Source organism: Chiloscyllium plagiosum, chromosome 21, assembly GCF_004010195.1.
Source record: "Chiloscyllium plagiosum isolate BGI_BamShark_2017 chromosome 21, ASM401019v2, whole genome shotgun sequence".
NCBI lineage: Eukaryota > Metazoa > Chordata > Chondrichthyes > Orectolobiformes > Hemiscylliidae > Chiloscyllium > Chiloscyllium plagiosum.
Genome location: NC_057730.1, coordinates 18,770,674 through 18,783,813, shown reverse-complemented (window position 1 = coordinate 18,783,813; position 13,140 = coordinate 18,770,674). Strand labels below are relative to the sequence as shown.

Below are 13,140 nucleotides of genomic sequence, written 5' to 3'. Positions count from 1 at the left end.
CATTTTCAGCTCTTATCTCCAGCATCTGCACTCCTCACTTTCTCCTAGATTCCTCAATTTTTCGATCTAATTAACAAGTACCTCTGACAAACTTGTCCGACATTCCTTTACCTATCTTGCAGTTTTACAAAATCATTAATGGCTAAAAAGGAGGGATTGTCTTCTGCCTAGGCTGAACAAATGCCTGGTTTCCTGCAGTCCCCACTGTCAGAAACCTGGTACCTTTCTTCCTCAACGAGCTGCAGAATTATGGCAGTGATGTGTTTGCCATATTGTGCACCCAAGTCTAAATCTAGAAAGAGCACCCACTAAGGTGAAAGTCCAAGTTGAAAGGTATAGGTAAATGCCTTGCCAATGCATCCTCTGGGTAGTCACTGGATTTTTTTTCCCTTCAGAGCTGGAGGTTCAACCAACATTGGTCTCTTCCTGGTGGAGCTTTGCTGGATGCTGCTAATACCTACACAAGAGATTATGACGACACTACGGCGGTAAGAAGTGTATTTTGTCCTTTTTTTGAAGTGATGTTTTAAGACAAAGGTGCCAAGCTGTGTATTTGTATCCAATAAAGTAAGCAGCTTGAGAAGCCTTATGTTTTTTTTTTAAAAAAGTAGTTGGAACAATAGAAGCAGCCTAAATGATTGCGGACAAGCTTCCCCAGAACTTTCAGTAACAGTTGTTGCTGGGGTCTTAAAACTGGGTTTGGAAGCTGCAGTATGTTTCTCCCTGCTACTCACTGTCTCTCTCTCTCACACAGTTTTCTCTTGATGTTTTCTCTCTTGTACTGGAGAATTGTATGTGAGATAATCTATTTTACTGAATTTACATTTGCCAAGGGAGTGTTTATGGGATGTTATTATATTGGAAAAATTACTGTTTAGTAATTCAAAGTTATTCAAATATCTTCTTTATTCACTGTATTTGAACTAGAGAATATAAATAGTATGTTTTGCTTCAAGACTGGTATTTTGACCGATCAAATTGCCTCCAGAATGCAATGCCTGGCACTTGCCTTTAAAACAAGAATACTCCAGAGTCTAGGCTATCTTAATAATATATTGAGGGGGTTTGGTCTGATCCATAACAAGATGAAATTATTTCTCAATGATGCATACAAGCTTTTCAGATTAAGAATGAATTAGGATTAGGTAAGGCAGGAGTGGCATGGTGGCACAATGGTTAGCACTGTTGCCTCACAGTGCCAGAGACCCGGGTTCAATTCCCACCTCAGGCAACTGTCTGTGTGGAGTTTGCACATTCTCCCCGTGTCTGTGGAGGTTTCCTCCGGGTGCTCCGGTTTCCTCCCACAGACCAAAAATGTGCAGGTTAGGTGAATTGGCCTTGCTAAATTGCCCTTAGAGTTAGGTGAAGGGCTAAAAGTAGGGGAATGGGTCTGGGTGGATTGCTCCCCGGAGGGTCAGTGTGGACTTGTTGGGCCGAAGGGCCGGTTTCCACACTAAGTAATCTAATCTAATCTAGTCCATGAGTTACTGTGTTGGTTACCAAACAATGACATCTTCCCGTCCCCACGAGTGGTCCCTCTCTTGTCGGTGAAGAGGACTTTCTTTCCTTTGGGCCAAGTGTTTGGCAATAATGTCCACATTTGAGAGCCAGTTCCTGGCTTTCACCATCTAAAGTGATGTACAGCTGGTCACATGCGATACGTGAAATTCAAATGAACCCAGCATTGACAAACACATCCCTTCTGCAGCTGTGCAATTCCCTTAGTAAAAGCTACGAAGGTCTCATAATATTGAGGTAAAGAGTTGAAGTTCACATAAGGAAAGTCACTTCAGGTCATGGAGGACTCGGTGCCATAAAACTCACTTGAACAAACGCTAATATCAAATAGGAAAGCTTCCAGCTTAGTTTTTTTTAAAAATAACTTTCATTCACTGCACTTAATGCTCAAACCAACTGCACCCTCTAGAGTGTCAACACCCAAAATCACTTAAACCTGTGTTAACACTATAAATTTGATAATCAGACAGTGAGATGTCAAATCAGTTTTGTTATGGGTATTTCAACAGAACCTTTGAAGTTTCATTCGATTGCCTTGACTAAACCCAGACAACTATTTCTCTTTTGAAACACGACTATCAGCTTAATTGACAACTATAGATATCTGATCTGTGCTATCAATTTCACAATGTTTATCCATACAGACTTAGATGGTTTCAAGTGCCTTGGGTAACTTTAAAGGGTTTGAATAGTGGGGTTTTTATCCTCCCTTACACAGTGAAACAGTTATAGAGAGTTTTTCTTTAATATAAATTCAACTACTACTACAGAGTTTGTTGCTTCTATAAACTGTATAGTTAGTGAATGGTTCCCCATGGGAGACTGGTTAGCAAGGTTAGAGCTCATGGAATACAGGGAGAACTACCCATTTGGATACACAACTGGCTCAAAGGTAGATGACAGAGGGTGGTGGTGGAGGGTTGTTTTTCAGACTGGAGGCCTGTGAGCAGTGGAGTGCCACACAGATCGGTGCTGGGTCCACTATTTTTCATCATTTATAAATATGATTTGGATGTGAGCATAAAAGAGGTGTAGTTAATAAATTTGCAGATGACACCAAAATTGGAGGTATAGTGAACAGCAAAGAAGGTTACCTCAGACTACAAAGGAATCTTGATCAGATGGGCCAATGGGCTGAGAAGTGGCAGATTGAGTTTAATTTAGATAAATGCGAGATGGTGCATTTATCTCAGGAGTGTTGCTGAACAAAGGTACCTTGGATTGCAGGTTCATAGCTCCTTAAAGTGGAGTTGCAGGTAGATAGGCGAGGTAGATAGCAAAGGCGGCGTTTGGTATGCTTTCCTTTATTGGTCAAAGTATTGAGTACAGGGTTGGAGGTCATGTTATAGTTGTACAGGACATTGGTTAGGCCACTATTGGAATATTGTGTGCAATTCTGGTCTCCGCCCTATCGGAAAGATGTGGTGAAACTTGAAAGGGTTCAGAAAAGATTCACAAGGATTTTGCCAGGGTTGGAGGATTTGAACTATAGCGAGAGGTTAGGGCTAGGGCAGTTTTCCCTGATGCGTCGGAGGTTGAGGGGTGACCTTATAGAGGTTTATAAAATCATGAGGGGTATGGATAGGATAAATAGACAAAATCTCTTCCCTGGGGTGGGGGAGTCCAGAACCAGAGGGCATAGGTTTAGGGTGAGAGGGGAAAGGTATAAAAGAGACCTAAGGGGCAACCTTTTCATGCAGAGAGTAGTACGCATATGGAAAGGACTGCCAGAGGAAGTGGTGGAGGCTGATACAATTGCAACATTTAAAAGGCATTTGGATGGGTATATTGGGTATATGAATAGGAAGGGTTTGGAGGGATATGGGCCAGGTGCTGTCAAGTGGGACTAGATTGAGTTGGGATATCTGGTCAGCATGGATGGGGTTGGACCGAAGGGTCTGTTTCTGTGCTGTATTTCTCTGTGACTCTATGAATGGATGTGAAAGTGCCATATCCTGACATAGGGACCTGATAGAATGGGATGGGTGGGAGAATGGTCATAAGTTGGCATATAGGTTTTGGGGTGTGGAGGGGGTTGTGGGCATGGTTAATGGAATAGGTGAAGGCTGCAGGGTATGTTTTTCTTCTAAACTGCTGGCCTTTTAAAACATCCACCTCTGCCCCCACAACCATGGCTATAACTGAACTCTTTCCCAGGTAGGCTCAGACACTCAGCCCCTGGCATGAAAATCGTACTTATAAAGTTAGTAGTCCCACAGACAAGTGTGAGAAGCTGGGAATTTTCCTGATTCCTGCGACTCACTTTAAGGATACAAGTCTGGTTGAGGCAATGCCTGGTTAAGGAAATGTACAGATTTTTTAAAAAAGTTAAAGAACGAACAAAGAACAAAGGACAAAGAAAATTTACAGCCCAGGAACAGGCCCTTCGGCCCTCCAAGCCTGAGCCGATCAAAATCTACTGTCCAAACCAGTCACCCAATTCCTAAGCATCTGTATCCCTCTGCTCCCCACCTACTCTCACATCTGTCCAGGAGCATCTTAAATGAATCTACCGTGCCTGCCTCTACCACCTCTGTTGGCAACACGTTCCAGATGCCCAACACCCTCTGTGTAAAGTACTTGCCACGTGTATCTCCCCTTAAACTTTCCACCTCTCACCTTGAAAGCCTGACCTCTCGTTAGTGAATCCTTCACCCTGGGAAAATGCTTATCTCTGTCTACCCTGTCTACACCCTTCATGATTTTGTAAATCTCAACAGGTCACCCCTCAATCTCCATTTTTCAAAGAAAACTAAGTTAACCTACTCAACCTCTCTTCATAGCTAGCACCTTCCATACCAGGCAACATCCTCGTAAACCTTCTCTGCACCCTCTTCAAAGAGTCCACATTCTTTTAGTAATGTGGTGACTAGAACTGTACACAGTATTCTAAATCCGGCCAAACCAACGTCTTGTACAATTTTAACATGACCTGCCAGCTCTTATACTCAATACCCTGTCCGATGAAGGCAAGCATACCATGTGCCTTCTTGACTACTCTACCCACCAGTGCAGCAACCTTCAGGGTACAATGGACCTGCACTTCCAGATTTCTCTGCTCAACTTTTCCCAAGGCGCTTCTGTTTACTGAATAATTCGCTCTAGAATTAGACTTGACTAAATGCATCATCTCATACTTGTCTGGACTGATCTCCTTCTGCCACTTTTCCGCCCAACTCTCCAAACTAACTACATTCTCCTGTATTCCTTGACAGTCCCTTATGCTTTCTGCTACTCCACTAATCTTCATGTCATCTTTAAACTTGCTGATCATACCAACAGTGCCCTCTTCCAGATCATTTATGTATATCACAAACAACAGTGGCCCCAGCATTGCTCCCTGTGGAACACCACTGATCACCTTTCTCCATTTTGAGAAACTCCCTTCAACTACTACTGTCTCCTGTTGCTCAAACAATTCTTTATCCATCTAGCGAGAACACCCTGCACACCATGTGACTTCACTTTCTCTATTAGCTTACCATGGGGAACCTTATCAAATGCCTCATTCCTGAAGAAGGGCTCATGCCCGAAACGTCGATTCTCCTGCTCCTTGGATGCTGCCTGACCTGCTGCGCTTTTCCAGCAACACATTTTCAGCTCTGATCTCCAGCATCTGCAGTCCTCACTTTCTTCTAGAACCTTATCAAATGCCTTACTAAAGTCCATGTATATGACATCAACAGCCCTTCCTTCATCTATCAACTTGGTCACTTACTCGAAGAACTCTATTAAGTTGGTAAGGCACGATCTCCCCCACACAAAACCATGTTGCCTATCACTGATAAGCCCATTCTTTTCTAAATATAAATAGATCCTATCCCTCAGTACCTTCTCCAGCAATTTCCCTACCACTGAAGTCAGGCTCACTGGTCTGTAGTTACCAGGAATATCCCTGCTACCCTTCTTGTACAGGGGGACAACATGAGCAACCTTCCAGTCCTCTGGCACCTCACCTGTATTTAAGGATGCCACAAAGATATGTGTCAGGGCCCCAGCTATTTCCTCTCTTGCCTCCCTCAGCAACCTGCAATAGATCCCATCCGGTCCTGGGGATTTGTCCATCTTAATATCTAGCCTACCCAACACATTTTCCCTACTTATGTCAACGTGATCCAGACTAATCAAACTTCTATCGCTAATTTAACATTTATCATGTTCCTCTCCTCAATGAACATTGATGCAAAGTAATCATTCAGAATCTCACCCATTCTCTCAGGTTCAACACACAGGCTTCCTTCATTATCCTTTAGTGGACCAATCCTTTCTCTATTTACCCGCTTGCTTCTTTGGAATTCTCCTTAATTCTGCTCGTTAAAGCTATTTCATGACCCCTTTTAGTCCGCTTGATTCTTCATTTAATCTTCCAATATTCCTCCAGGGCCCATTCTGTTCTTAGCTGCCTGGACCTTATGTACGCTTATTGATGAGTGAGGAGTATGAAATAGGGTAAAAGGGATCCCCTAAAATTTGAGTTTTGTTGGCATGGTTAACCTGTTTTCAGGATTAGAAATCTTATTTCAGTCTCTGGCAAGACTGTTACACTTAACCAAAAAACTGAAAAAAAACCTTACACAAATGGGTAACTATATTTAGTAATTTGGTTTCTTTATTTTACTTGAGTCTAATTATTATGTTGGGAGGGGATATTTATTTCCTGTCTTTAAGCTAGATTCTGATCTCTGCTGAGTATTTTGGTTTCTTGCATTTTACTTTATTGCCCACAATAATCACATTTTAAGAAAATGCAGCGCCGTGGAAAGAACTTTAGTTTACAACTAGTCAAACTGTACCTGACCTGAAATGCTTTAGGTGCTTGAAATAGAAAGTATACCACCACTAGCATCCTTTATATTAAATGAACAAAAAAAAAACAAATGCACAAACAAAAAAAGGAATTTAACTGAAACTGGCAGGTAAAACAGTACCTGCACATCTGCAAAAAGCACGAGCTAATGAATTCAGGAAATCTCTTCAATAGGCTAAATAAACTGGGTTCAAATTTATAGTTAAAGTTACAATCAGCTAGTAGACTTGGAGATACATCATTCTGATGAAATTGATCTTACATCAAGTCCAGGAAGGAAGTCCAATTAACTATGAAGACAGACTAAATCTATTAAAGAAACCTTAATAGATATCCTCAAGCACAAGTCAGAAAGCCATAAAGCACAGAAACAGACCCTTCGGTCCAACTAATCCATGCCAAACATTATTCCAAACTAAACTAGTTCCACCTGCCTTCTTCTGGCCCCTATCACTCCAAACATTTCCTATTTATGTACTTATCCTAATGCCTTTTACACATTGTAATAGTACCCACATCCATTACTTCCTCAGGTAGTTCATTCAACACATGAACCACCCCAAGTAAAAAATTTGCCAATGTCTTCTTTAAATCTCTCTCCTCTCACCTTAAAAATGTGCTCCCTGGTCTTGAAATTCCCTATCCTAAGAAAAATACAACTACCTCAATATTTTATAAACTTGTGTAAGGTTGCCTCTCAACCTCTGATGCTCCAGTGAAAGAATTTCTAGCCTATCCAGCCTTTCTTTATAACTTTCCATATCCAGCAATATCCTGGTAAATCTCTTTTGAACCCTCTCCAGCTTAATAAAATCCTTCCTATAACTGGGCGACCAGACTGAACATAATATTTCAGTAGAGGCCTTGTCAATGTCCTGTACAACCTCAACATGTCTTTAATGTGCAAATTACATTAGTACAATATCCAAGTTCAACTGCAGTAAACATAATCAAGGTAGAGTAATACATTCAAGGGGAAATTTGCTAATGCTCTTCAGGAGGATTTAAACTAATTCAGCAGGGGATGTGGTAACCTAAATTGTAGTTCCAGTATACAGGAGGTTGAAAGCAGTGAGGTCAGAAATAAGGTTTCAACAGGGCACTTGCAAGCAAGAAGTTGAAGTGTGTCTACTGCAACACCAGGATAATCCAGAATAAGGTGAGTGAATTTGCAGCATGGGTTGGTACCTGAGATTTCGATGTTGTGGCCATTTTGGAGACATGAATAAGAGCAGGGACATGAATGGTTGTTGCAGGTTCCGGGATTTAGATATTTCAGCAAGAACAGAGAAGATGGTAAAAGAGGGAAAGGTATGGCATTATGGTGGCAGAAAGAATGTTTGAGGACTCGTCTACTGAGGTACGGGCTGAGGTTAGAAGCAGGAAAGGAGAGTTTTCTATAGCACCCCGAATAGTTCCAGAGATGTAGAAGAAAGGACTAAGATTATTTTCAATAGGAGTGAGAGAGAGACAAGGTAGTTGTTATGGGGGACATTAAACTTCCTCAATATTGACAGGGAATACTATAGTTCAAGTAGTTTAGATGGGTCAGTTTTTGTTCAATGTGTGCAGGAGAGTTTTCTGACACAGTACGTAGACAGGTCAACAGGGGGAAGAGGCCACATTGGATTTGGTACTGGGTAATGAACCCGGCCAGGTGTTAGATTTGGAGGTAGGTGAGCACTGGTGATAGTGACCACAATTCATTAATGTTTAGTGATGGAAGGGGATGGGCATACACTGCAGGGAAAGAGGTATAACTGGAGAAAAGGCAATTATGATGCGATTAACAAGATTTAGGATGCATAGGATGGGGAAGGAAACTGCAGGGGATGGGCACAACTGAAATGCAGAGCTTATTCAAGGAACACCTACTGCACGTCCTTGGTAGGTACGTACTTGTCAGGCAGGGAGGAAGTTGTCGAGCTAGGGAGCTGTGGTTTACTAAGGGTTGAAGCTCTTGTCAAGAGGAAAAAGGAGGCTTATGTTAGGATGAGACATGAAGGCTCAGTTAGGGTGCTTGAGTTAGCCAGGAAAGAGGTAAAGAGAGAGTTAAGAAGAACCAGGAGGGGACATGAGAAGTCGTTGGCAGATAGGATCAAGGAAAATCTTAAGGCTTTCTACAGGTATATCGGAGTAAAAGAATGACTAGAGTAAGATTAGGGGCAATCAATCAAAGCCAGTAGTGGGATTTGTGCAAGGAGTCATAGGAGATAAAAGCAGCGCTAAATTAATACTTTTCATCTTTTTCCAGTGTGAATACCAATGATGTTGTCAAGGAGAATACTGAGAGACAGGCTACTGGACTAGATGGGATTGAGGTGCACACAGGAGCTCAGGATGAAAATGCGACAGGGGCTCAGGGTGAGAATGCTAGCAATTTAGGAAGTGTACAAATAGATAAGTCTCCTGGACTGGATGGGATTTATCCTCTGATTCACTGGGAAGCCAGGGAGGAGATTGTAGAGCCTTTGGCTTTGACCTTTGTGTCATCATTCTATACATGAATAGTGCAAGAAGACTGGAGGATAGCAACTGTTGTCCCCTTGTTCAAGGAGAGTAGAGACAACCCTGGTAATTATAGAGCCTTCCTTCAGTTGTGGGTAAAGTGTTGGAAAAGGTTATAAGATACAGAATTTATAATCATCTAGAAAAGGAGTAAGTTGATTAGGGACAGTCAACACGGTTTTGTGAAGGGTAGGTTGTGCCTCACAAACCTTACTGGGTTCTTTGAGGTGACTAAACATGTGGATGAGGGTAAAGCGTTTGATTGGTGTGTATGGATCTCAGTAAGGCATTTGATTAGATTCTCCACAGTAGGCTATTCCACATAATATGGAGACATGGGATTGAAGGTGATTTAACAGTTTGGCTTAGAAAGTGGCTAGGTGAAAGAAGACAACGGAGGGTGGTGGTTGATGGGACATGTTCATCGTGGAGTTGAGTTACTAGTGATGTAACGCAAGGATCTGTTTTGGGGTCACTGCGGTTTGTCATTTTTAAAATGACCTGAATGAGGGCGTAGACGGATGAGTTAGTAAATTTGCAGATGACACTAAGGTTGGTAGAGTTGTGGATGTTGCAGGTTACAGAGGGACATAGATAAGCTGCACAGCTGGTCTGAGAGGTGGCAAATGAAGTTTAATGTGGAAAAGTATGAGGTGATTCACTTTGGAAGGAGCAACAAGAATAAAGTTTACTGGGCTAATGCTAAGATTCTTCGTAGCGTAGATGAACAGAGAGATCTCAGTGTCCATGTATATAGATCCTTGAAAGTTGCCACCCAGGTTGATAGGGTTGTTAAGGCGGCATACGGTGTGTTAGCTTTTATTAGGAGAGGGATTCAGTTTCAGAGCCATGAGTCATTTTGCAGCTGTATTAAACTCTGGTGCAGCTGCACTTGGAGTATTGCGTACATTTTTGGTCACCGCATTATTGGAAGGATGTGGAAGCTTTGGAAAGGGTTCAGAGGAGATCTACTAGGATGTTGCCTGGTATGGAGGGAAGGTCTTATGAGGAAAGGCTGAGGGAACTGAGGCTGTTTTCATTAGACAAGAAGGTTGAGAGGCGACTTAGTTGAGGCATATACGATAATCAGAGGGTTAGATAAAGTAGACAGTGAGAGCCTTTTTCCTCGAATGGTGATGGCTAGCATGAGGGGATATAGCTTTAAATTAAGGGGTAATAGATATAGGACAGATGTCAGAGGTAGTTTCTTTACTCAGTAGTAGGGGCATGGAACGGTCTGCCTGCAACAGTAGTAGACTTGCAAACTTTAAGGGCATTTAAATGGTCATTGGATAGTCATATGGATGAACATGAAATAGTGTGGGTTAGATGGGTTTCACAGGTCGGCGCAACATCGAGAACTGAAGGGGCTGTACTGCGCTGTAATATTCTATGTTTATGTTCAGTTATGCACTGAGGAATAAAAAACAGCAATGAAGCATGTTATTGCATTTTTAAGGGCTAGATTGTACAGATGAACACTATTTCAAATGAAATAAAAACAATGATAGAAATGTTCAGTACATCAAACAGCGCCTTTAGAAGGAAGAAGATGGGTTAACGTTCCAAGTTTATGGAACATGTGCAACCATTCTAATCCTCAGGTATGGTCCATCATTCAACATAATCATGAATGATCAGGTTATAACAAAAGATCACTAACCAGAAATGTTAAGATACACACCTTCCTCCCTTTTTAGATGCTGCCTGACTACAATATTTTTAATTAATTTTTTAAAATTCCAGATTTCAATTATTTTACTTCATGTTACAATTCAGACAGCTATCTTTCAAATTAGGAACGTTGTCACTAAAAAGTGATTACATCCAAACAGATTACAATAAACTATAACTGTAATTGTTATTTGTAAAACCAGAAACTATCAGCAAGAAGATTTCACTGTACCATTACAATACAAAATCTACATCCTTTCTTTCTGTGTATTAGAAATACTGGCACATTCTTCAATAGTTACTTAAAATATATACAGTGTTCTTTTTACTTCATGTTTTATCTTAAATAGATCAGCCATATTCTAATGCCTACAGTTTCTTTTCAACACGTGGTCAACTCGGATTCTGTAAAGTTGAATTTAAGTATGTCTTAGGTCACGTTCACATTATTTCCCCTGCTCAATATGAAATGCATGATATTTTCAAAGAGACATATGGGAAAGGCACTGCAGTAAAGATCTCAATTATTTAAAGAGAGCATTCCATGCTCCAAATAAGTATGCTTTGCACCACAGATTCCATGTAGAAGGGTTCACAGATCAGACTCAATGTTAAAGAGAACATTGACTGCAATGGGATAGGAATTAAGCTAATTTACACACATAATAAGCAGCTAATACCTACCTCCATTTCCTTATTTTCATATTTGTATGCATTTTTTGTTCCTTGACTTTTCCTTCGAAGTTTTTTAAGTTCTGCTTGTGATTTCTCAAGAGAATCCAGTTTAGTTCTATGTTCTGTTTGGTACTTTTTAAGAGTTGCCTGCAAGGAAAATTGTATCAATTGAATCAATCTGCAGTTTTTTACACTCCAAAAATCTCCAATTGACAAGAATAATAGCTGAATATTGTGCCTGGTTGAAGTATTTAAAGGTGTTCAAATCTATGAATAATTGACAAACCTGTTGAAATTCAAATAAGCATTAGTTTCTCCCTGATAGAAATGCCGAATATGCATTTTTAGTCTTCATTACTCCGATTTTTCAAAATTAAATTTGCACCACAAGTCCCACTCATCTATCACTCCTGTCCTCACCAAATCACTGTATTCGCTTCTAGTTAAGTAATGTTGCAATTTTGAAACCTAGAAACCAATTTTCAAGTCGCTTTATGGCCTTGCCCTCCCTATCTCTTTACTACCTTTTTTCCACTCCAGTTCTAAACCTTTACACATTTGCACACCTCCAGCTCGGATTTTACAAATGGCAGCCATCCCTTCAGTTGCTAAGGCAATAAGTTGTGGAACCCTGAATTTCCCCAAACCCCTTTATGTTTCTTTTCTTTTTTCAGATACTCTTAAGAACTACTATTGTGACCATTCTCTTTTGGCTATTTGCCCTAATATCTTTGTATGCACCTCAGCATCGAATTTTGCTTTATGAAGTTTCTGAAAAGTCCCTTGGGACATTTGGCCATTCCAAAGAGTATACATAAATGACAGCTGTGTTTAAAGTATTAATACAGAATCTGTGAAAACTAAACTAATTGGCATTCCTCTGATCTTGGAATAGACCTTCATTTTTGGTTAAAGGAGGAAGTTTATGGTAAAACAGGGCAAAATCAGCAATGTTTCATCAAGAAGAAGTCATGCCTGACAAATCTGCTAGAATTCTTTGAGGAAGTATCAAGCAAGATAGACCAAGAAGAGACAATGGATGTTATCTGCCTGCAAGAAGGTCTTTGACAAGGTGCTGCACAGGAGGCTACTGAGTAAGATATGGGCCCATGGTGTCAGAGGCAGGGTGTTACAGGAATAGAAGCTGGCCTGTCTGACAGAAAGCAGAGAGTGGGGATAAAAGGGTCCTTCTCAGGGTGGCAGCCAATGACAAATGGTGTTCCACAAGGCTCAGTGTTGGGATCCAACATTTCACTTTATACATTAACAACCTAGAAGAAGGAAGCAAAAGCATTCCAGGTAAGTTTGCAGATGATGCAAAGGTAGATAGTGGGACAGGTAGCATTGAGGAAGCGGGGAGGCTGCAGAAAGATTTGGACAGGTTAGGGGAGTGGTCAAATATGTGGCAGAGGGAGTACAATGTGGGAAAGTGTGAGATCATGCACATTGGTAGGAAGAATAGAGGCATGGATATTTTCTAACTGGGGAGAAAATTCAGAAGTCTGAAGTGCAAAGAGACTTGGGAGTTCTCGTCCAGGATACTCTCAAGGTAAACTTGCAGATTGAGTCAGTAGTTAGGAAGGCAAATGCAATGATGGCATTTATTTTGAGAGGACTTGAATATAAAAGCAGGAATGTACTTCTGAAGCTTTAAGGCTCTAGACAGACCACATTTGAAGTATTGCCATATATACTGCGCATAGTTTTCCTTAATCTTAGGAAGGATGTACTGGCCCTGAAGTGTGTTCATGGGAGGTTCAAGACAATGAAAAGCTTAACTTTAGAGGGACATTTGAGGACTCTGGGTTGATAATTAATGGCGTTTAGAAGGATGAGGGGGGATCTAATTGAAACATACAGAATACTGAACGGCCTGGATAGTGTAGATGTTGAGAAGATGTTTCCATTGGTAGAAGAGATTGGTACCAAAGGGCATAACATTAGAGTAAAGGGAAGAA

General features: G+C 41.0%; 1 protein-coding gene across 1 annotated transcript in view; it reads right to left on the bottom strand.

Annotated features, from left to right (window-relative positions):
* baiap2l1a (BAR/IMD domain containing adaptor protein 2 like 1a) overlaps positions 1-13,140 on the bottom strand; it is a 150,041-nt gene that overhangs the window by 68,201 nt on the left and 68,700 nt on the right. Inside the window, exon 6 of the mRNA XM_043711357.1 lies at positions 11,192-11,329. Within this exon, the coding sequence (XP_043567292.1) occupies positions 11,192-11,329 (138 nt within the window). The remainder of the gene's footprint in view (positions 1-11,191; positions 11,330-13,140) is intronic.